The 24,478-nt window shown below is 43.5% G+C and overlaps 1 protein-coding gene across 1 annotated transcript in view; it reads left to right on the top strand.

The window, feature by feature from the left end:
- Positions 1 to 24,478, top strand: part of SORL1 (sortilin related receptor 1) — a 156,851-nt gene that overhangs the window by 48,468 nt on the left and 83,905 nt on the right. The window contains exons 8-12 of the mRNA XM_038535871.1: positions 264 to 433; positions 5,645 to 5,837; positions 8,147 to 8,264; positions 8,479 to 8,552; positions 18,035 to 18,123. Coding sequence (XP_038391799.1) covers positions 264 to 433; positions 5,645 to 5,837; positions 8,147 to 8,264; positions 8,479 to 8,552; positions 18,035 to 18,123 — 644 coding nt within the window. The remainder of the gene's footprint in view (positions 1 to 263; positions 434 to 5,644; positions 5,838 to 8,146; positions 8,265 to 8,478; positions 8,553 to 18,034; positions 18,124 to 24,478) is intronic.

The following is a 24,478-nucleotide window of genomic DNA, read 5'->3' as shown; positions in this document are numbered from 1 at the left end:
TTAGGTCATTTGTGGGGTTTGGTGGTCCCCTCTTTGGGGCCCCATTTGCCAGTAAGCAGCTTGTTCCAGTTACAGGGCAGCCTCACCTCCTCCAAAAAGAAAATTGGCTAGGCTTTACCGAGATTTGGGAAGGTGTCTGCGGGCTCTGGGCCTGTCCCCGTCACTGGGACATTTGGAAGTCATTACTTCAGTGTGCATAGGGAAAAGTCCACTGTGCATGTGTGGTTTTTGACTTGTGTATGTTTTGACTTTCGATTCCAAAGGAATATTACATCGCAGATGCCTCCGAGGACCAGGTGTTTGTATGCGTCAGTCATAGTAACAACCGCACCAACTTATACATCTCAGAGGCAGAGGGGCTGAAATTCTCCTTGTCCCTGGAGAACGTGCTCTATTACAGCCCAGGAGGGGCAGGCGGTGACACGTTGGTGAGGTAAGGAAACCATAAGTCCCTCCCTCGCTTTTACATCAGAGCAACCAGCACCCTCAGGTTGGGTGTTTTTCAACATTAGCTGTACTTTTGGGTTCAACTGGCGAGTTTCCAGAATGCCCGTGGCTGGCTTGTGGCACGGCTTCAGCAATTAGGGGTGTGGTTGGGCTGTGAAGATTTTAAAAAGCCCTCCAGGTGATTTGGATGGGATGCCAAGGCTGAGCATGGCTGCTCTGGGTGACATTTGGAGTCACAGGCCCTGTGTCAGCCACTCCCTGGGTTCCTTTCCTTCAGTTATCTGCCTTGGGGTCTCTGAGCCGGTGGGAAAAGGCACTTGGACAGGGGTCAGCTCGGGGCAAGCTGGCGTGGGGAGAGCGATGGCAGACTTGCCTCTAAGTAAGGCAGGTTAATTGACATTTTTTTTCTTACTGTAATTGCAAATATTGCTCCGTGGGTGACCCCGTGACCCTTGGGAGCTGGAGTCCATTCATTCTCGCTTGTCATGCGACAAGCCAGTCTTCTGTGAGACATCTGACTGTGATGAGAATCACTCTGCTCTTTGCAAGAGCCGTCTGGTGGAGCTGGCTGGTGTGCAGCGAGGCCTGGCTCTGAGGCCGTGACCACCAGGTCACAGGGCGTGACACTGCCGTCCAAGGTCTCTCGTCATGCTGGTGATTTATTCAGTCTCCATTTCTTTTGACAAGGACGCTGCTGCTCTGTGCCAGCCCTTGTTCCAGGCACAGCAATGAGATAATATGTCCAGCAATGAAAAGTCAAAACAGGGTCCTTATTCCATGGGGCTTTTGTTCTCATTGGGGGAAGATAGGACGGAAACAAATACGTAGTTTGCCTGTTGGTGGCAAGGGCTGGGAGGCAGAGTGAACCAAGTTAAGAGGACAGGGGATTAAGAGCATGTCATTTATACAGGCTGGCCATGGAAGGCTGTTCTACGACAGTGACATTTCAGTAGGTCCTGAGTCACGTGAGCAGGAAGAGGGAACAGCATGCTCGGAGGGCCTGGGGAAGGGCACTGTGGCAGAGGGAACAGCATGCTCGGAGGCCCTGGGGAAGGGCGCTGCGGCAGAGGGAACAGCATGCTCAGAGATTCTGAGGTTGGATATATTTTAGGAGCGGTGTAGAAGCCAGGGTGGCTCCAACAGCTGGAGGAGGAGGAGAGAGAGAACATCCTCTAGGAAATAGGATCCAGGAGAGCAGGGCTCAGATTGTATAAGGCCTTCAAGGGCATGGAAGAAATTTCCTTTTTTCCTTCTAAGCAGAATATGGAGGTTTTTGACCAGAAGATGGACATCATCTGATTTAACCTGTTACATTTTTTTTAACCATTTAAAAAAATTGTGACCCCACGTTACATAAAGGAAAGGACTTGAAACATAAATGGACAATATTACAAGTAGTTTCAGACGAACACTCAGGTGACCTGTCTTCTAAAGAAGCCAGGCTCAGTGCTGTGTGCAGAGTAGACTGCCGGCGGGGCGCGAGAATGGAAGAAGCAGGGCGCCTGGCCGGGACAGTGCTGGAGACCCAGGCTGGCCTTGCTGTCAGCAGGGCCCAGGGCAGTAGCAGCAGAGATGACGGAAATGGGCAAATTCTGATCGTTTGCTGGTAGATTTGCTGCTTGGCTGTGGCGCGTCCAGGGCCCACGGCTGCTTGGGCTGAGCAGTGAGTGGGCAGAATGACGGCCGTGGGCTGAGTCCGGGCGTCAGGAAGTCAGAGGGAGCTGCGCGAGGAGCAGGTGTCCGGGGAAAGGGCAGGGCCTCGGGTTCGGACTCGCCAGCTTGGAGATGCCTGTTGGATCCCCAAGGGGAGAACTTTCTGGTCCCTGACAGTGCCTTTGCATGCCCTGTTTCGGCTCTTTCAGAGGTACGTCCTATTTTATGCCTCCCCACACCCCTGCCAGTATAGACTCCTGAGTTATTTATTATTCAGTGTGAGTTAATGTGTTGTAAACCATTCCTACCATGATTCAGCCTCAGGTTTTTCTGGTTTGGTCAGTGGCAGCGTCTTTGGGCTGGCTCCTGTGTCTTTGCTTTTTGTTTGTTTGTTATTTTAAGTAATTTATTGGGGTGAAATTCACATGACATTAGCTGAGCCATTTTAAAGTGAACAGCCCGGTGGCATTTAGGGCATTCGTGGCGTTGTGCAAGCAACCACCGGCTTTAATCTATTTCCAAAACATTTTCACTTCCCCAAAAGAGAACCCCTTACCCACTAAGCAGTTTCTGGTCCCAGTCTGTCTTCCCTGCAGCCCCTGGCAGCCACTAATGTCCTTCCTGTCTCTGTGGATTTACCTTCTCCAGGTATACTGTGTAAACAGAATCGTAGCATAATAAGTGACCTTTGGGTCAGTCTCGGAGCTTGCATAATGTGTTCAGGGTTTGTCCGTGTGTGTATGTGTGTGCGTGTGCGTGTGTGTGTGTGTGTGTGAGTGCTTCATTCCTTTGTACTGGTGAATAATATTCTGCTTACTTTTTTTATAATTAGAATTATGAGCCATGATTCCTCAAGCCTTTCCCAGCCTCTGATTTTTTCCCCCACCTTTGAGAGCCGTGGAGTGGATAAATCACAGCTTGCCAAAGGTTTCTGTATCCTCTGCATTTGTCGGGTGTTCAGGATGGCTGTCTTGTGACAGGGCAGGCAGAAGTCTTGGAGAGAAGCTCCCCAGGAAGCAGGAAGCTCAGTTATGTGACCATATGGCCCTCTCATGTATGCACACGGCCCTTTACGTGGTAATGAAGGTCACTCATGCCCGGCCCGAGTGCCCAATCCAGTTAGGAAACTGGAAAGAGGTTTACGTCTACATTCACAGACCACCATGGGCTCAGCCTTCTTCTTGTTTACTTCAGGCTTAATCTCAGGACTGGAGATGCTCAGTTGTGCTCATTTGAGTGAACTTTTGTCACCTGCTTCTGCATCTCAGCGAGATGAGATAGGCTAAGGGTGAATTAGATTGCGTGGGCAGGCTGATTCAAAAAAAACCAAAAACCAAAAAAACCCACATAACACTTCTGTGTTATTTGAAATGAGTTGTTCTTTGAACTCAATAGGAAAGTGTGGTGCCAAGGAAGCGGTCCTAATTTACTTAGAGACCTGGAGTAGAATTCTTAACTGGGGGTGCCCCTGGCGTCGGTGAGATGTGCCGAGCAGAAATCTCCTGGAAAGCAGTGTCTGGATGTGGGGATGAGATGTTGGGCCCGGCGGGGCCTCTGCGAGGGGCGAGGCGGGCGTGGGCTCTGCAGGAGGGTGGCCCAGGGGCCTGGGTGCTCTGGCGAGTGGAAATGTAAGAAAATGGACGAAGAGAGGGCACCTAGGGTGAGATGAATCATCGCAGGGCCACTGGGGCACTGACAGGCATAGAAGACAGGTTTCTGCTTGGAACCAAAAGGCAGAAATCCAGGAGAGTGACAGTCAACTTGATGGTGGTGGCTTCATGATGATGGCATCTAACGCAGGGTTGCTGAGGTCAATAGAGAGAGTGGGTGGCTGACAGAGCTGCAACTGATTTCTAAAGAAGCAAAGAAAAATACCTCCAGGAGACCAGAGGAAACCGCATGTCAGAATGTTTGGTCTCATTGCCAGCATCTTATTTAGGATTTTTTTTTTTTTTAGATTTTATTTATCTATTCATGAGACACCCAGAGAGAGAGAGAGAGAGAGGTGGAGAGACACAGGCAGAGGGAGAAGCAGGCTCCCTTGGGGACCCTGATATGGGACTCGATCCCCAGACCCTGGGATCATGCCCTGAGCTGAAGGCAGGTGCTCAACCATGGAGCCACCCAGGCGTCCCTCAGTGCCAGCATTTGATTTGGGGTTTTGCTCAGTCTCTCCATCTGAAGTAGCTTTGTCAGTGCTTTTTAAAAATTTTCTTTTTCTTCCTCAGAGCTTGTAGTGAGTGTGCTTCTGTCTAAACTCATCCAGCTCGAGATTGGTAGAGTGGATAATGGAAAAAAGCAGTTCTATGCTTTAATAAATTTTTTTTTAACCAAGCCTGGTGGCTCAGAACCCTTCTAAATAAAGGACACACTTCCAGTTTTGAAAACCACGTGGGAACTCTGGTTAGCACTTCTCAGAGATCTGTTCCATCTGTGACGTGTGTACCATTTCGGGGCAAAGCTGCTTCCCAGTGAAATAGGTACCCTGGCATAGTAGTTAAGGCCCTGGGAAGGCCTCATTCTCTGCTTCATTGGTAAAAAGTATAACCTCAAGCTTCTAGAACCTTCCTTGCTCTTTGTATGGCTTCCTGGGGTCGGGGTTCTGCTGTGCATTCTGACAGGAACCCTATGGGCTTCTCCCTGAACAGGGTGTTGGATAATTAATTGTCAGCGTGTGGCCAGTGGCTGTGTATCCCTTAGCGCTGGATTCCTGCGGGTTATAAGCCCTGGCGCTTCGATTGGTGTCTGGCAAGTCTGGCTTACTGTTTCCTGTTTGTCGAGGCTCGCTGGAAGATTTGGGGTGAATCTTTCAGGGAAGAGATAGACGTGCCTCTCATCACGTCTGTATGTTGTAGTCAGCATTCTGAACTCCCCATGAAGAGTTATTGATCTGATAAGCATCTTGACCTTCAAAGTTAAAACACAATCACGTTTAAAAAAAAAAAAGAGGGACGGGACACCTGGGTGGCTCAGTGGTTGAGCATCTGCCTTCGGCTCAGGGCGTGATCCTGGAGTCTTGGGATCAAGTCCCACGTCAGGCTCCCTGCATGGAGCCTGCTTCTCCCTCTGCCTGTATCTCTGCCTCTCTCTCTCTGTGTCTCTCATGAATAAATAAATAAAATCTTTAAAAAAAAAAGGTTACTTATCTGTAAATAAGAATGAACTACTGATTTGTGCTACAGTATGGGTGAACCTTGGACACATTACGCTGTACAAAAGTGACCATAAAAAGGCACACTTCCATGTATATGAAATACACAGATTAGGCTAATTCGTAGCCACAGAAAACTGAGTAGTGGTGGCCAGGGCCTGGGGTGGGCAGGGAAGAAGGGGGATGACTGCCGGTGGGTACTGGGTTTCTTTTTAAGATGATGAAAGTGTTCTGGAACTAGATCGTGACGCCGGTACAACACAGCATCGTGAATGTACGTAATGCCACTGAATTCTGTACTTTAACACAGCTAAATTTTATGTTATTTATAATAAAAACATACCAAGGAAATATCAGTTCAGGTTCACAGCTGCTTATTTTCTCTTACTGTAGGTATTTTGCAAATGAGCCATTTGCTGACTTCCACCGCGTGGAGGGGTTACAAGGAGTCTATATCGCTACTCTGATTAACGGTTCGATGAATGAGGAGAACATGCGATCAGTCATCACCTTTGACAAAGGGGGTACCTGGGAGTTCCTTCAGGCTCCAGCCTTCACGGGATATGGAGAAAAAATCAACTGTGAGGTACAGATGCTTTCATCTCGTTTGGGCTTTTCATATGAATTTTTAATCTGTGGTGCTACCCTTAACGGTTCCCAAACTCCGCACCAGGGCAGTTAGGGGTGCCATAGTTCACTCCCAGTGAACTCTGGGATGTTTTAAACTTTTGAGAGAAACACAAGATACTTGGTATTTGTCAGTCATCATGTGAAGTACCATCTTGAGTTTCGTTCCTAGTTTCCACATTAGTTCGTGCTTTGGAAGGCATCAAACTGTTGTGAAGCCGAATTTTCTAGCAGTTGACGTGATAAAAAGCAAGTGAGAAAATCCCAGTGGGATGGGAAGTGACAGTGGTGGGATCTGAGATGATTCTAAACTTTGAGAAAGTGTGTAGTACTCAGCAGGTGCAGACATCCGGTATTAAGTAACTGTGGTTATTTAAGAGTGAAATAAAAATTGTGTTTTCTCTGTGCGTGTATATGTGTGTATGCGTGTGTATATGCACACATACTGTTATTTTGAACTGCCATTAAGTTATTAGGACATGTACACTTATTAAATTGTTTGGTCTTAACTATGTAAAAAACAAACAAATGTGGGTACGTCTTCTGGTCTGAGGCTGCTATAAAAAATTTACAGGGACGCTAATTGTGTTGCAAACCAAGACAGCTTGGGAAACTCTGTTGTAGATTTTTAATTTCTGCAGAACTTTTAAAAAAGTGCCTTCCTGAATATAATTTAGGATTCTACAATTTTCCCAATCTGTGGCTCCATCTGAAAAGCTGAGAATACTAAAATGTTTTATTTGGCCTCAGTAAGTGTTCCCACTCTCCTGAGCAGCCCTGTTCTTGTCCCTCGGAAGAACATCCTGTGGATTGAGTTCCTTGGCTTTATGTGACACCCTGCACCTCCGTTTTTGTCTCACCTAAGGGGTCTGGGTTATATAAAGTAGGTAGGCAGAAGGAACTCAGAAAAAAAAAATCAAGTAGTAGTAATTTGGGGAAAACTAATATTTAGTTAGTTACCTGGTCTGGGATTTTTGAATTTTGTTTGTCCGTGATTAAGTATGTTGACTCTACTCTATGCTGTATCTGTGATCACTAAGAAAATTTTTTTGGAAACTCTTGTTCTCCACTGACTTCTTGATTCCTCCTCTCTATTTGGCAGCAGGTCTTGCCTTCGTACATGAAGTCTAACTTTGGAGAGGCAAGATATAAGTAGATAGAGACAGATATATAGGTGTTTCTTTATTCAGGACTGACTTCTAGATTTTGGGAGCTCTGCACCAGCCTGTGTAGATGGGGGTGGCCTGCTTTTGAGTGTGCTGTAGGGTCTGAGCCTACCACATTAATGGTATTGTTAAAACTCTGCTTATTCCCCTGACTGACCCATTTATCTACGAACCATACAAGTTGGTGGGCTTTTAGTTTCTACCTGTGATTTTAGGTGGTGAAAGAACAGGCTAGTTGGCAAATATTTGAGACCCAACCTAATCTGCTCCAGTTTTCATTTGCTAAACAGTGTTGCTAGCAAGATGGACATTTCCTAGAGAGATCCTTTTGTTATAAAAGTAAGTAGACGTAGCCGACCAGGTTCCCAGGTAAAAACCTGTTAACATAAGCACACAGACCTACCCTGCCTAGAACACCAGACGAGGCTGAGTAACATTTGACAATCACATTCTGGCCAAGAGATGTTGGTGTGACCATACAGCAAATAACTCTGCAGAACTGTTAAAATCGGAACGCCAGTGGCGGAGGCCGGTTCGAATAACTTGTTTTGCAGCGGATACTGTAGAGTTGGTTCTTTGTACAAATGCTGACTACTTAAAAACTGTTGTAATGTGGATCCCTTGGTGTTTATAGCTCATATGTTGTACATCTGGGAGCTTATCAGTGAGACTTCATGACCTTTGATTCTTGATTTTTCCCTCTGATGGAATTGCTTAAATCACATTTGAAATATACCTCTACGGACTTAAAAAAAAAAAATTCCCATCAAATCATTTCATTTCTCTTTAAACAGAGGGAGGGGTAGCTTTCGATCTACTCGAGTTGACACTGATGCCTAAGTGCTATCCTCTGCGAGCCTTAGGAGGAATTTTTTTATTCACCTTTTTCTCTTTTCTTCAGTGAGAGGCATTTATGTGGTTCAGGTAATCCCATCCACCTGGGGGTGCGTGGGGGACCCCTGGGCTGTGAGTCTCGTTTCCTTTGGGCCAGATTTCCTTTCTCGGTGTGTGGCTGCACTGTCTGCACACAGGCCCCAGTGTTTTGAGGGAGCTGGAGGCATCGTGTCACGTGCTGACAGGGTCTGGAACTTGTGTCCTGTAGCTCTCCCAGGGCTGTTCCCTCCACCTGGCCCAGCGGCTCAGTCAGCTGCTCAACCTCCAGCTTCGGAGGATGCCCATCCTGTCCAAGGAGTCCGCTCCCGGTCTCATCATTGCCACTGGTAAGTCTGCTTTGCTCGTCCCCGTTCAGGGGTTAAGCATTTCTGTTATGTGCAAGCCAACTAGGCGGTGACCACTGACATCTGCTGTAGCAGCTGCTCTTTGTGGTTTCGAGACATTTTTGGTGGCTAAATACTACTCAGAATTTCTGGTTGGGCAAGGTGAGCGTCTGACATATTCTTGAAATTAAAAGTAATTATGCCTCTTGCATTTTAGGTTCAGTGGGAAAGAACTTGGCAAGCAAGACGAACGTGTACATCTCTAGCAGTGCCGGAGCCCGGTGGCGAGAGGTCAGCTCCCCACCCCCACCCCTCACCCCCACCCCTAGCTCCCGGGCCTCAGCCCCCAACCCAGGTTCTGCTTTATTGGAGAACACAGTCGTGCCTGCACATTTCAGGAACACGTGTGGCTGGTGGTGGAGGCCAATGGTGCCAAGTATGACTATAAAATAGAAAGAGGTACCCAGAGCCACACATGAGCATCAGCTGCACTGATTTGTGTTCACACCTTGTAATGTGGGCTCGTGAGTTTGCCAAAAATATTACTTTGAATCAAAAACAGACCTTTTCTTCCCCCTACGTCTGTAACTTTAACTAAATGTTCCAAGAGGACAAAGCAATGTCTCTTTTGCTTACCTCTTTACCCCTAGGACCTAGCAGTGTCTGGTTATGGAGTGGGTGCCCCTTAAATCAGCAAATGACAGTGTGGCCGTAGTGGTGTCTGGTGTGAAGTTGGCTGTGTATTGTCGTATCGTTTTGAAATAGAAGTCAAGCCCTCTCCTCAGTGGGGCTGTGGTGGGCAGGCACTTCGTTTCCCTCTCCGCTACGGAAAGATGTTTTTGCCTTGAGTCTGTAGAACTACTTTGGATCCTTGGCACTGCTGATACCAGTCCTGAAAGTTGAGCTAGTTTCGTAGTCCCCAAATGCTAAATCAGCCTCAGACATTAGAGGATTGCCAAACTTGTAAAAAAGAAAAAAAAAAAAGATGCTTTCACCAGCCTCCCGTGAATTACGAAGGCCAAGGAAAGAAGTACATCTGGTCTCCTTCTGTAGGGGTTGCTTACAGGGGTGCTCTGCTGTGTGTGCGGGGAGCCCCCAGGAGCACTCAGTAGATCACAGGACAGGAATTTAATTGAGCACCTCCTGTAGGCGGAGCATGATGTCAGGAGGGATGTGGAGTTCTCAGAAGAGCCAGCCAACCTCCCATCCTCATGATGCTGCTTATTGGGGACACGATAGGTACACGTTTGTATTTAAATACCTACTATGCAAAGCATTAATGATACCCAGTGCTTGTTTGGCTCTGTGCAGTTTACAGAAACCTATCACATATCTCACCTCCTGGAGGAGGGCTTACCATCATCCCTCAGGTGAGGGATCTGGGCCCCAGACATTATGTGTGCGCATTCATTAAGAACAGTCCAGCATGGTAGAGGACACAGGTATTTGGATGAAAGATGTCAAGGCCCAATTGTCAAAAAGGGTGAACAGTTTGGAGTTTGGGGGGCATCCTTGCTGTACTCCCCTGGGAAGGATTAAGCAGCTGCTTTCCTCTTCATAGGAGCCAGACATTCCTTTTGAGATTGGGTGTTCTCTCCTAGGCAGATAGGCTTGTGGTTTGTTTGGACCTTCTGATGTTGGTCTAATCTGGGATTTGAGCATTTGCAAGTGATTTCCTTCTGGGTAGAAAGCAGTGTGTTGTTCCTCCTCTGGTGAAGTGGTGTGGTCTGGCTAATGCTGGGGCAGCTGTCATTGCCTCCCGCCAGGCACGCTTCACACCTGCCAAGACACAGCTGTCATACAAGGGACCCTATTTTTGGAAAGAGCAGAGAGCTAAGTAGGGGAGGGGAAGGTTGAGACCGTGTCTGTGGGAGTGGGCACCTGAGTCCCTGTGGGTGGCAGTCACATGAGAGGGACAGCCTACGGGACATCAGGACAGCCTGATGTGAGGGGCATCAGGGGTGGCAGGAGATAGGATAGGATACAGTGGACAAGGCTGTCTAGAAAATTGGTGAGTAGAACTCTTGTTCCCCTTCCACGACTGATCAGTGGTGCAAATTCTCTGATCCTGAGTTCCTTTTCTGCACTTTCTTCCTTAACTTTACTGAGGCATGTGGAAGCAGAGTGAACTCTGCATATCTAAAAGGTACAGTTGGATCAGAAGTGGTCACCATTGCTACACCGTTGCCAACACCACAATGAAGATGGCAACCATTTCCATCACTCCCCAAAGTATCTTCCTTCCCCCTTGTAATCCATCCTTCTCTTTACCTGGTCCCTGCCAGATATTAATTGGCATTTTCTAGCATTTTATATAAATGGACTCCATACACAGTCTTTTTGCCTGGCCTCTGTCCCTCATCATGGTGATTTTGAGGTTCATCCATGCTGGTTTTGTGTATCAGTGGTTCTTTTCCAATTTATTATTGATTGGTATCCCATTGTAGGGATATCTCACAATTTGTTTATCCGCTCATCTGTCGATGGACATTACAGTTTTTGCTGATTGTAAGTATAGCTGTTATAAACACTTAATCACGTGCTTTTTTTTAGATGGACAAAAATTTTTACTTCTTTTCGGTGGATGCCTTAGAACAGAATGGCTGGACAGCTTGGTGGGTCTGTGTTTAACTTTTTAAGGAATTACCGAATTGTTTTCCAAAATGAATGTACCGTTTTACATTTCTACCAGCAGTGTGTGAAAGTTCTAATCACTTCCGGTCCACACCAACACTTGGTATGGTCAGTCTTTTTTTAATTTTAGACATTTTAATGAGTACACAGTGATATCTTATTATGGCTTTAATTGGCACTTTCTTGGTGTCTAATGAAGTAGAGCTTCTTTTCATGTGCTCATTGGCCGTTTAAAAATAATTTTTTGAAGTGTTTAAGTCTTGTGCTTATTTTTTGTAAAAAAAAGTTGTTTGCCTTCTCATTGAGCTGTAAGAGATTTTTTTGAAAAATGTATTCTGAATTAAGTCTTTCGTTTGATATATGTGTCATGAGTATTTTCCGTGGCCTGGCTTGTTTTCTTAATGGTGTCTTTCAAGAGTAAATATTCTAAATTTTGCTGAAATCTGATTTATCAGTTTTTTTCTTCTATGTTTTTTTTTTAATTTTTTATTTATTTATGATAGGCACACAGTGAGAGAGAGAGAGGCAGAGACACAGGCAGAGGGAGAAGCAGGCTCCATGCACCGGGAGCCCGACGTGGGATTCGATCCCGGGTCTCCAGGATCGCGCCCTGGGCCAAAGGCAGGCGCTAAACCGCTGCGCCACCCAGGGATTCCTCTTCTATGTTTTATGCCCTTTATTGTTCTAAAAAATATTTGCCCCTCCCAATGCTGCAAAGATTTACCCCTGAGCTTCACAGTGTCAGGCTGTAGTGTAGGTTTATGATCCTTTTTTTTTTGTTTGTTTATGATCCATTTTGAGTTGATTTTTATATCTGATGTGATCGAAAGACTGATACTCATTTTTCCATATAGAGATTCAATGATCCAGCCCCACTTACTGAAAAAGACTTCCCCCATTGAGTGCCTGTTTGAAAATCAATTGGCCAGATATGTGTGGGTCTAGTTTAGGACTTTCTATTCTGCTCTATTCATCTATTTGTCTTTTCACCTGTACCAAACTGTCTTGATTATGGGAGACTTAGAGTAAGTGCTGAAATCAAGTAGGTAAGTCCTCCAACTTTGTTCTTCTTAAAAATTTCTTTGACTATCCTAGATTTTTTGTATTTCCACAACATTTTTAGAATTAGCTTGTCAGTTTTTACAAAACCTGCTAGGATTTTTTGACTGGGATTACATTGAACTTATAGGTCGATTTTGGGAAAATTGACATCTTAGCACTATGGAGTCTTCTGGTCCATGAATGTAGTGTGTTTCTCCATTTCTTTTTAAGCCTCACTGAGTGATATTTTATAGGTTTTGATGTGGAGGTCTGTATATCTTTTGTTAGTTTCATTTCTAAGTATTTTTAAATTTTTTGGTATTCCTGTAAATGGAATTTTCTTTCAAGTTTCCTTTCCAATTTTTGCTATCGTATGTAAGAATACAATTGATTTTTACATATTAACCTTGGATTCTGCAACCTTGCTAAAATAATAAATAATAAAATAATAAAATAATGTTAGTAGTTTTGTAGACTCAAAGAGATTCATATCATCTGCAAATAGGGACCGTTGTATTTCTTCCTTTCTGATCTTTATGTCTCCTATTTCCCTTCTTCTCCTCCTTCTCTTCTCTAATAGGTAATAATATGGCAATATGTAATATGGTGTATTATTGTTTTTAAAAAACAGCCCTCTTTTCCTTTATTCTCAGAACATTTTTGATTCCAAATGTTGAGGGAGGTTCCCCTCACAGTGAGCAATTCTCCAATTCTCTGGACACTAATTGGATGTCCTTTATTTTGGTTGTGACTGACTAGCTGACGTTAGCACAGACCTCACAGTTTAGGGGCTGGGTCTCATAAGACTGCCCCACCCCTTAGGATACTTTGGTGGCTCAGTGATTGAGCATCTGCCTTCAGCTCAAGATGTGATCCCTGGGTCCTGGAATCGAGTCCCACATCAGTCTCCCCTCTGCCTATGTTTCTGCCTCTCTCTCTGTGTCTCTCATGAATAAATAAATAAAATCCTAAAAAAAAAAAAAGACTGCCCACCCCACCCCACTTCACATGGTCATTGTAAGTCCCAGGTTGTCACCTATACTTCTCACTGACCAGCTTATAAATAGGGGGTTCCCATGACCCCCTTCTTGGGTTCAGCAGTTTGCTAGAATGGCTGATAGAACTCATCGAAATATTTACTTACCTCCGCCAGTTTATTATAGAGAATATTATAAAGGCTGCAGTGGGATGTGGTACATAGGGCGAGATCTGGAAGGATCCTAAGTACAGGAACTTTTGTCCTCATGGAGTTGAGATGTGCCAACCTCCCAGCATGTGGGTGTGTTCACTAACCTGGGAGCTCTTCTAATCTTAACTTAGGGATTTTTTTTTTTTTTCAGTGGGGGCTCCATCACTTAAACACTCCCTCTCCAGCCCCTGTCCTTTCCCCAGACGATGAGGCAAGGCTGGGAGTTTCTAATCATGCTTAGTCTTTTTAGTTACCAGCCTCTGTACTGTCCAGGAGTCCACCAACATTTGCCTCATTACAACAAAAGACTCTCCTGTCATCCTGGAAGTTCTGAGGGATATAGGAGCTCTGTGTAAGACACACATCACCCCCACCAGTCAGGAAATTACAAGGGATTTAGGAGTTCTGACCAGGAGCTGGGAACAAAAACCAAAATACCATTTATTCTCTTATCACACTGTCACATATGTAGTATGATACGTTACATTGATTGATTTTTGACCGTTTTACTAACCTTGAATTACTGGGATAAACCCTATTTAACATGGATTTATTATCCTTTTTATACCAGATTAGGTTTGAGTTGCTAATAGTTTGTTAAAGATTTTTACCTTTTTTTTTTTTTTGGTAATGTCTTTTTCAGGTTTTGGTGCTAGGGTTGGGCTGGTGTCATAGAAGAAGTTGAGCAGTGATTCCTCTTTTGTGTAAAAGTGGTATTACTCTTTTTTTTTTTTTTTTTTTTAATAATTCACCAGTGAAGTTATCTGGACCTGGGGTTTTCTTTTTGGCTGTGTTTTGGTTAGAAATTCAGTTTCTTTGGCAGATAGGGAACTGTTGAGATTTTTTCTACTGCTTATGTCAGTTTTGGTGAGTTTCATCTGGATTATTGAATTTGTTGGCTTAAAATGACTCAAGGTATTTTCTTTCTTTTTTTTTTTTAATGTCTGTAGGGTCTGTGGTGATCACATGTTTTCATTCCTGATATTGAGGATTTGTAGTTTATTTTTTCATAGATTTTATTTATTTATTTGACAGAGAGAGAGTTTGAACAAGTGCACGAGCAGGGGGAATGGCAAGCAGAGGGAGAGAGAGAAGCAGGCTCCCCCCTGAGCAGGGAGCCCAGCATGGGGCTGGATCCCAGGACCCTGGGATCATGACCTGGGCCGAAGGCAGACACTTACCCTGACTGAGCCACCCAGGAATCCCTGTGGTGGTTTTTTTTTGTTTTGTTTTGTTTTGTTTTGTTTTGTTTTCTGTTTTGCTTAATAGTTTAGTTAGTGGTTTGTCAATATTATTGATCTTTTCAAAGAACGTGCTTTTGGCTTTGTCTCTTTGGCTTGTATTTTATTTTGTTGATCTCTGCTCTTTAGTATTATCTTTTCCCTTATTTACTTTGTATTTAATTTGCTTTTCTTTTTGTAGCCTTTTTTGGGTATAACACTAGGTCATTGATTTTAGATGTTTTTTCCTGATAGAAGCATTTAAAGCTCTAAGTTTTTGTCTAAATACTGCTCTAACTAATGTCACAAATGTAAAGATGCATTTTTGTTGTCATTCAGTTTAGAATATTTCTTAATGTCTCTCTTTAAAGTTGAGATGTAATTCACATATCATAAAGTCCATCATTTCAAAGTATATAGTTCAGTGGGTTTTTGCTGTATTCACAAGTGATGTGATATTTAATCTTTACTGCTAATTCCAGAACATTTCTATTACTTCGGCATGTCCCTTTTGCTTTTTGTCTTTGGGAAGTTATTTAGAAAAGGGTTGTTTAGTTTTCAGATATTTGAAATTTCCCTAGATATCTTATCATGATTGATGTCTAATTTAATTTCCTTGTAGTCAGAGAAATAACACTTTATATGATTTTGATCCCTTTAAATTTACTGGGACTTGCTTTGGGATCCAAGATGTGCCCTACTTTGTTGAATACATCGTATGCACTAGGAAGGAGTATGTATTCTGCTGTTGTTGGATGTAGTATTCCAGAGATGTTATTTATAGGAAGGTGGTTGATACTTTGCTGTTAAGATCTTCTGTGTTCTTACTATTTTTTTTTTTTTTTTGACTAGTTCTAGTAATTGCTAAGAGAGCAGTGGTAAAATTTCCAACTCTGATTGTGGGAGATTTTTTCCTTTAAATCCTGTTAATTTTAGCTTTATGTATTTTGAGGCTCTGTTATTAAGTACATGCACATTTATAATTATCTTTTCTGTTTGTGTCCCTTCTACTGTTAGGAAATATCCCTCTTGTCTATGGTGATAACCTTCACCTTGAAGTCTATTTTACCTTCCAGCCTTTTTTATGTTTACTGTTTCAGTAGTATATCTTCTACCATCCATTTACTTTCTACCTACCGGTGTCTTTGTATTTAAAGGGTTTCTTATAGGCAGCATCTAGTAGGGTCTTGCTTTTTTATTCATTCTGCTAGGCACGCTTTAACTGGAATGCTTAAACCGTTAACAGTTAACATAATTGTTGATATGGTTGGATTTAGGTTCAAGATTGTATATATATATATATATATATATATATATATATATATATATATATATATCTTTTTTTTTATTACTCTGTTTTTCCTTTACTGACTTTTCTATATTATTTAGATGGTTTTGGTATTCTGCTTTTATTTAGGTATTATTTTTTTATTGTATTTTTTTTCAGTGGTTGCTCTAAGGATTACATCATGTGTATTTACTCTGTCATAGTCTTTTTTGAATTAATATGACTTTTAATATAATTTCACACTTCACATAAAATTTAGAAACCTTGCAACCATGTAAGTCCCTGACTTTTTTTGATTATTGTTGTCCTATGTATCCCATTGAAATATATTAAAAAACCTACAAGACAATGATTTTACTTTTGCTTTACATCATTATACCAGTTTTAAAGAATTTAAGGGGAAAGAAGCAGTCTTATATTTACGCAGATACTTCTTTTGCTCATCCTTCATTCCTGAGAATCCCTGTATCCCCCTGGTTAAGTTTCCTTACAGCCTGAAGAAATTCTATTAGCATTTTTTGTCAAGCAGATCTATCTGTTACGCATTTTCTTGGTTTTCCCTCATTTGAGAATCAATTTATTTCACCTTCACTCCTGGAAGACCTGTGTGTTGATAGAGAATTCTGGTTTGGTAGTACTTTAAAGATATGCCACAGTTATCTTGCCTCTCTGATTTCTGATGAGAAACCTACAGTCATTTCATGTCCTGCATGCAGTCCGTCATTTTGTCTAAAGATTTCAAGATCTTTTTTCTTATCTTTGGTTTTTAGCGGTTTTGTTGTAATGTATATAAGGGTGTGGTTTTGTGTTTATCCTGTTTGGGTATGCTGATCTGGAGTCTATAAATGTATGTCTTTCACCAAATTTGGGAAATATTCAGGTGTTATTTCTTCAAATACTTTATTTTTCCTGCTCTGGTCCCTTTTTCCTGTTCTTAGACTCAAATCACACATGCTTTTATTATTATCTTCCTGGTCTTTGGGGCTTTTTTCTTTTCAATCTTTTTTTTGGTGTTCTTTATAATGGATAATTTCTACTGTTCTGTACTTATAACCAGATTCACCAATTTGTGTGTCATTTCTATTCTGTTGTGGAGCCCATTAGTGAATTTCTTACTTCACATGTTATATTTTTCTGTTCTAAAATTCTTTTCTTAAGAAATAGGCATCAAATATCATGTCTAATTTTTAAAAAAATGTCTTATTCCACTTCTCTGGGAAGAATCTTTGTCTTTTGTTCATTTCAAGTGTGTGTTCCTTTACCCTGTGAGACACAATTATGTGATCATAATTACATTATGATAAATATGAAATATAAAATAATTACATTATTTTAAAGTGCTTGGTAATTCCAGCATTTGAACCATCTTGGGGTTGTCACCTGGTGATTGTCTTTTCTCTTGAGAACTGGACAGGTTTTATTGGTATGTGTGTACATTGAATAATTTTGGGTTGTATCCTGGACATGTGAATGACATACATGAAATAGAATCTACTGGAGGATGTGGATATTTTTGTTTTAGCGGAAAGTGTATCTGTTTAGATTTAGACTGTGGGTTCCTTCTCACATACAAATCTCCATTTCATTCACTAAACCTTTGCCATGTTGGTTTAAGTCTGCTCCACACGCGTGTAGTTTAGGGATTAGGGTGAGGCTTGTGTGAGTTCATACACAGAATTAGAGGACTTATTTGATTGATACCCTCTCCTCTGGGATTTCATCCACATTCTCCCTGGCCTGCCAGGGCTTCGTTTCCTGATTCCATAGGGAGAAGTCATTTCTGTTGATGGTGTAGCCATCCATCTGAGATGTTCCAGGACTGGGATTTTCTCTTGGGGCAAAGCCATTTCCTTCTAAACAGGAAATCCTAGCTTGTGATTGCTGCTCAGGTTTTAAGTCCCCTGCACAAGCCATCTGATTTTGTTTACTCTTCAGTATCCTTGGGTAGCTCTTTTTTTTTTTTTTTTTTAATATTTTGTTCAAAGTTTTTGCTTGTAATCACCAGGAAGGATGATGGGCTGTTGTGGATTATACGATCATGGTAGAACTCAAACTCCAATTGATTGAGTTGTCCTCTCTGGTTGGTGAGAGTCGGAGATTTGGGTTTGACGACTATTCTTGCTGCTTACCATCAGCCACTTTAATACCTACCCTTGGTTTCTTCATTTGGGAAAAAAAAGGGGGGATCAGAGAACTCACTGCCCCATCCCCAGGGTTGTGTGGAACAAATAAGGTAATGGATGTGAATGTGCTCTGGAAACTGAAAAAGTGTCTTCAAGTGCTTGTCATCACTGCCACGTGCTTATGTGTGTGCCTGTGCGTGTGTGTGCATGTATGGTGTGCATGGTTACTGCTCAGTTACTCCAGAGCAGTGGCATCAGCGCTGGCTTTTCCTCTTCAGGCACTTCCTGGACCTCACTACTATACCTGGGGAGACCATGGCGGCATCATCATGGCCATCGCCCAGGGCATGGAAACCAATGAGCTGAAGTAAGTGTCTCTGAGGAAGCTTTTTCTCTTAACATCATGCTGCTCTTCCAGAAAGTAAGTCTGTGAGTATAAGTGGATTGTCTCTCTTCAGTACTAGGTTGTTGACACCAAATCACTGTTGACCTTAGCAAATGATTTACACATTCTTTATCACAAAGAACAAATGATATATTTTTACTGATCCAGCCAAGTACGACTCTATATAAATTTAAATTCATAATGATTAAAAAAATTAACCAGAGACTTCACCTTGTCCATCTTTGCTTTGTGTGGGACATAGAATGAGCGATAATAACAACAGTAAATAATAATACATAATAATAATACCCGAGTAATAATTTCAGAATGTGTACCACTTGGTAGGCAATCGATTTTTGCTGTTGGCACATCTGGTTTGGGGATTCATAATTAACAGACCTGGAAGGGACATTTGGGGTTAACAGCTTCGTCTTACAAATGAGAAAACCGATACTCAGCAAGGTAAAGTAATTTGCCGAGGATCCCCCCATTTGTTAGTGACGTTAAATTACGTTCTGTACTCTTTGCAAATGTATTGCTCTGAGAAGCAAAAATGTCTAGAGTCTGCTCGCTCAAGTCTGATTTTATCAGAACCAGTGTGTTGATTATTTTTATCTGAAGTAGTACAAAAGTTAATTTGGCTAACGGTGGGTTAGGGCCAACTGGCCCTCCTTTCTCCCTGTATTTGCACTGAACCCACCGAGATGTGTTCCTAAAGGAAGTGGGGAGGCCTCAGTAATCGTCTTGTTTAATGCAAAGAAGAAAGTCTTCTTTTCCTTTGCTCCTTTTAGAAACAGGACCAGCAGCAAGATAGAGGTGGGTGGTTTGAAAAACGATCTTAGCATCTGGTTTCCCCCACGCTGAATTTGACCTATATCGAGTAGGCTGGCCCCAAAGAAGCAGAGAGAAGCAACAAAGGGCTGGCATCTGGCTGTTCTTGGGTCTGTGTGACACTGGTCAGCTGCTGCTTTAGAGCCAAGAGCCAGAAGAAGTCCTGTTTGTACCCAACACTGGATCCACATTCCGATTGGTGTTTGCTCAGATGAGGACGGTCACGAAGCACCGTGCTTCCCATATTTGTACCACCACTTATTTCTTTACCCATTAATTTATCAATTCCCATCTCCCATATTTAGCAAGCACTAATTGTGCTGGGTCCTGCACATCTAAAGATGAATAGGATGTTTCCCCTCCCTCATAAGGAGTCGATTCTCCTGGGGTGAGATACACAAGCAAACTGTGATGTTTAGGACTTGGCCGTGTGAGGAATACCGCAGGGGACGTGGGTTGGCTTCCTGGGCAGCATGCATGTCATGCTTCGTGTGGCAGTCTGATCGCGGAGTCACTTTCTGATTTTCCTTGTTTAACTTCTCTGCGGTTGACATTTGCATTCCGAGCTGGCTTCTCTGGAGTAGTTAGCATGATTCTAGTCCTCTTACACCATCTGTTGGTGCATATGTGCTCAGGGAACGCAGCGTCATTGCTGCATGAGCTGGAGCAAAACATGACCAGGAAAATAAACCTGCTGCCAGAAAATCACCATGCCTTCCCCGGACGCTTAAAAATGACAGGGGGCTGAAGTGTGTGTGGGGGTGTGGACTTGAGGGGATTGTGGACACTGTAGTACCTTTCTATTTCTCCAGGTTATTTGGGTATCTGTGTGCATGGTTCGAATAAAGCATTTGCAAATATGAGAATAATTCCTGCCTCCTGTTGACAAGTGCATGTGTCCTACATAGCAGTCAGAGCTTGGCCTAAATCTGTGTAGCCACCTGGCATTTACTCAGTAGGTTGCCCTCAGAGGTTCTTTTTTTTTTTTTTTTTTTTTTCTGCTTCTCTTGATACTCTGCTTTTGACCTGTCCCTGTACTCTACTATCAGCTTCATCAGAAGACAAGCAGGAAATAATACTCTACTTAGTTCATATCCTCAGACCACAGTGGTGGTGACTTAACGGTGATAGCCGAGCACGAGTCGGGGATTTCTGCTGCTGGGCCAGGACTTTGGGCCCCTTAAAGTCAGGCCTCCCCGACCACAGTGATGTCTCTCCTTGAGCCTCACAGCCTTTACTGGCGGTCTCATTAATTGGGCATCGATCATATATGGACTTCATTCATTAGTTAGCTTTTCATTATATGCCTGAATTCTTCAACTCATTAGCAAGGTCTTTTGACCAGTATTTCTATTCCATACAGGCCAGCAGGCACTTAGTAAATGTCTGATCATTCAATAAATATGTCACGCACACTTAGTCTTCCAAGATTGCTTATGTCTTTACTGACGGATGAAGCCAGAGAGGCACGGTAGTATGGCAGGTGCACGATTCTGAGGGGACCATTCCCACCGTGCTCTACGTAAATGACGTGCTCCGGAGCTCAAGTAGGAGTGGATGTGTGCCACCTAGAAGCACCAGGGCTGGCCCAGTCCACCTTCCTCTGTTTTCACATGGAGGAACTAATGTGACTTGTCAGTAGTTGGGGCCCAAACTGGACCTTGAGCATATTTCCTGACCCTCTCAGGTCAATTACACAAATGTTTGTTGAACACGTAGTGAGCCAGACGTTGTTCTAGGTACCCAGCGTGCAAAGGCGAGTGAGGCGTCAATCAGGAGCTGCCCATGTGCCCTGTGGCTCTGTTGTGTTTCTGAGTCAGCTAGAGAGAGAGGCCACGGGAAGGGCTTGTTCTGAAAGTGAGCTTTCTGACCCAAAGCCTTAGGGGAAGAAAGCCACGCAGCATAACACCAGGAACTCTCGAAAGAGTTTTAGTGGGAACAGAGGTTGGAATGATGTTTCACGAAAGAGTTAGGTTTTTGTTTTGTTTCGGTGGTGGTTCTTTTAAATTATTCATGTCTTTCTTTCCCTGATTAGCCCAGATAACTAAGAGTTGACTGTTATTTGTCTCAGCTCCTGCCTTGACTCTCTGCTGAGGCTGTTACCTTTGTTATTGCTAATTGAAATTGAGAGTAAGAAGTGGAACACTTTGTTTTGCTCTTGTGTCTACATGTCTGAAATGAGTAAATAAGAACCCGTTCTTGGGATTCATGTATTCATTCGATCAGCACACTGTCACTGTGAACCATGCTCTGGGGATTCGGGTTTTTCTTGCGTATAATCCCTCAGTCCTTCAGGGAAGGGGCTACTGGGGTCTTGAAGTCTGACCAAAAAAAAAAAAAAAAAAGACGACCCCAACATAAGTTTGTTGGCTTGACCATGAAAAATAAGATCGACTGATCAACTGCCATTTCTTCTTGCTGGTTTACCTGCCAGCAAAATGCTGTCCTTAGTAGTTTCTGATAACATTTTGGGTTTGCCCAATAGCATCATTCTGTATGGGAGATTTCTGATTTCAAGAGGCTTTCCTCCAGGAGTCCCTAAAGGATCACACAAAGTACACCCAGCAGAGCAGCTAGGGTTTTTTTTGTTTGTTTTGTTTTGTTTTGTTTTGTTGTTGTTGTTTTTGTAGGGGGAGACCTGAGTTCTGGAAGCATCCAGAATGGGGGAGTTGGCAGTTAACCTGCATGCTTGGTGGCTCTGGGACAGTTGCAGAGAGAGCCACCCCCACCTGCTGCATTTTAACCCTCACATGGTGTCTTTGGCCTTCGAGTTAGAGTGGAGCAGGTGTTCTTATCACCTTTTAACTGTTAAGAAGCTGAGGGATGGGGTTAAAACAATACAGTGCACCTTATTTCATTTCCTTGAGCGAATGTTAATGAGTGCCCCTTCTGTGTGCCGAGAGAGGTGCCACCACGTGCCAGGGGCAGAAAAGTGTAAGATCGAGGGAGCACAGAATGGCAGCTAGCTGTGCTTGCTACTGGGAAGCCAGGGGAAGGAAGGAGGGGGAAGAGGGAGCTCGAGCAAGGCTGGCGTGTTGTTTCAGGGTTAGTGGGACCTTGGGCTAAGAGGGCCCTGCGTGGATCAGCACATCCACGGGAGGCCTCAGGCTTTAGTACTGATGGAATGCAGATTGCAGGGAGGGGTGGGGAGAAAGGGGGATTGAGGCACGTGTAGGTGGGGTCTGGGAGCTGGAGAGGGCCTTGCATGCTGCTTAGGAGAGATCAGGCTTGGCTTTTGCAGGGTTAGTATCTCCTTAGGGTTTTCAGTGGGCGAATGAGACAGCTAGATTTGAATTATGGAAGGATGGCCCTGGCAAGTTGAGGAGGATAAATTTAAAGGAAGCAAGACTGGAGGTAAGAGAGGAAGCTGGGAGCTGGTGGGGGTGGACTAAGCATTTTGGGGGGCAAAGTCTGCAGGACTGACTGCTCTTGACTAGCCTGGGGTGATGGGGTACACTGATCAGACTCCTCCTGGAGGAGCAGAGGAAAAGGGCAGGGAAATCTGGACAGATTGGACTGGATTGCCCTGGGCTGTGCACGGGGAGACATCCAGCAGGAGTCCACACCCGGTTCGGCCTTCCACCAGCCCTTGTGTGAATTCTCTCTTGACGTCGGTGATGGAAGATCCTCTGGTCTTTGCTTGAACAGGTTGAGTGATGGGGATTTGCCAGAGCAGAAAGGGCTTTCATCTCACTTTGGGACGGTTTGTTCGTTTCTTCATTCCCTCACTTTTTTTTAATCCGTTTATTTCTTTATGAAATGATAGTCCTCAAGTCAGAGAGAGCTTGAGATTCTCTCTCCAGTTTCTGGTTAGTGGGCGTGTTCTGCTCCCAGGACACACACACACACACACACACACACACACACACACACACACAGGCTGTTTCCTCCTTCACCTGAACACCATGCAGGTGTCTGAGGTGCCCTCCCTGTCCATCCCTCATGTCTCCCACTCCACGACAAATGGTTCCACTTCCTTTCTCCTCTGAGGCCATGGGATCCCAACGCCATGGATCTCCACCCTCTGGGTATCCTTTAGATCTTCCTCACCGTGTCAGTGCTTTAAAACCTGGGGCCCAGATCTGACCCTGGCAGCTGACCCCGACGTACAGGGATTAACACCGACAGGGCTCGAGATGCTCAGTTCCTGTTAAAGGACATCCAACACTGTGCTCACACTTTTGACAGCCTCCCCAACTTTTTAGCTTCTGCCAAATTGTTTTTTTTTTCATCTTTTTTTAATTTTCAAATTATTTTAAAAAAATGGAGATCCCCATTTACACACCATGAGATGCTTAGATTGTAAATACACCGCTGAATCAGTTCTGGAGGGCACTTGTCAGGATGCCGAGAATGTCCATCCCCCCAGAAAATACCTACCTGCCCCTTCCCTGCCAATACCACTGCCCCTGCTCCACCCCAGTTAGAGGCAGCTGATGGTCTGGTTATATTTTTTACCACTGTGGGTTAGTTCGGCTTATTCTAGAACTTCCTGTGTTTGTATCTGGCTTCTTTTACTCACCATTTTTTTTTGAGATTCTATCTCTGCTGTGACTTCTATCAGTAGATAAAGTTCAGTTAAACTACAAAACATAAGAGAGCCTTTCTTCTTATGAGTGTTTTCTTATGAATTTCTCAAGATTTTCTTCATCCTGTAACTGAGCAGGTAGGTTTTTGAAACAACAGGTAGGACTTTATTCTCATTTTTGCTTCTCCTTTTGATATAATAAAAGTGTTTTGAATCCTGTTTTGGCATTAATTGCATTATCAGTACAATTAGCCTTGTATGTTTTGCAAATCTGATAGACTGACCTTCCATATTGTCATGCATATCCTTGACTAATGTGTTGAGCTGTGTGGAAACCAGAGGTCTCATTTTGGATTGAGGTCATATCATGTGTCAGTAATCAGCACGCTTGGGATTTGATTCACCAGCAGTAAATTTTTATCTAGCTGTGTGGCCTGCAGAGATGCTCAGGAAGAAAGAATGTTGTGTATCATTACCTCCTCCTTCCAATCAAGGATTACCGTGAGAAAAGGAAAATAGGATTAGTTTGTGTGACTTGCGTGTGAAACCACGTGAGTCCCAGCCCTCACAGACTTCCTTCTGTTCTAAGATCCATCAGATCAGCTGTTTCCATTCTCGAAACCAGTGTTTTCTTCTTCATCTTCCTAAAGGGCTTCAAGATCTCTCTCTGTTCTCCGTGATTCTTTGAGAGATTCATGTCTTTCCATTCCCTAGAATGTGCTCTCTTTTATACTCACTTTCTTTTAATGTCCCTGTTTTTTTTTTCCCCTGCCTTGTCTAATTTGAACATCATTCTACTTGATGAAGATACAACCAAAATAGAAATTGATTCTGCCTTTTTTTTTACGCCCTGTTGTTACTATTTATACATTGACCATCAGAAGGATGATCCTTTCTAGTTGTTGATAGAATTTTTTTGCTAATTTCTTTATAGAATTTACGAGGCAACCAACGCACCATCCCACTGACCTACTTATC

Source organism: Canis lupus, chromosome 5 (genome assembly GCF_011100685.1).
Source record: "Canis lupus familiaris isolate Mischka breed German Shepherd chromosome 5, alternate assembly UU_Cfam_GSD_1.0, whole genome shotgun sequence".
NCBI lineage: Eukaryota > Metazoa > Chordata > Mammalia > Carnivora > Canidae > Canis > Canis lupus.
Note: the sequence above shows the minus strand (reverse complement) of the source record. Positions and strands in the feature narration are given on the sequence as shown.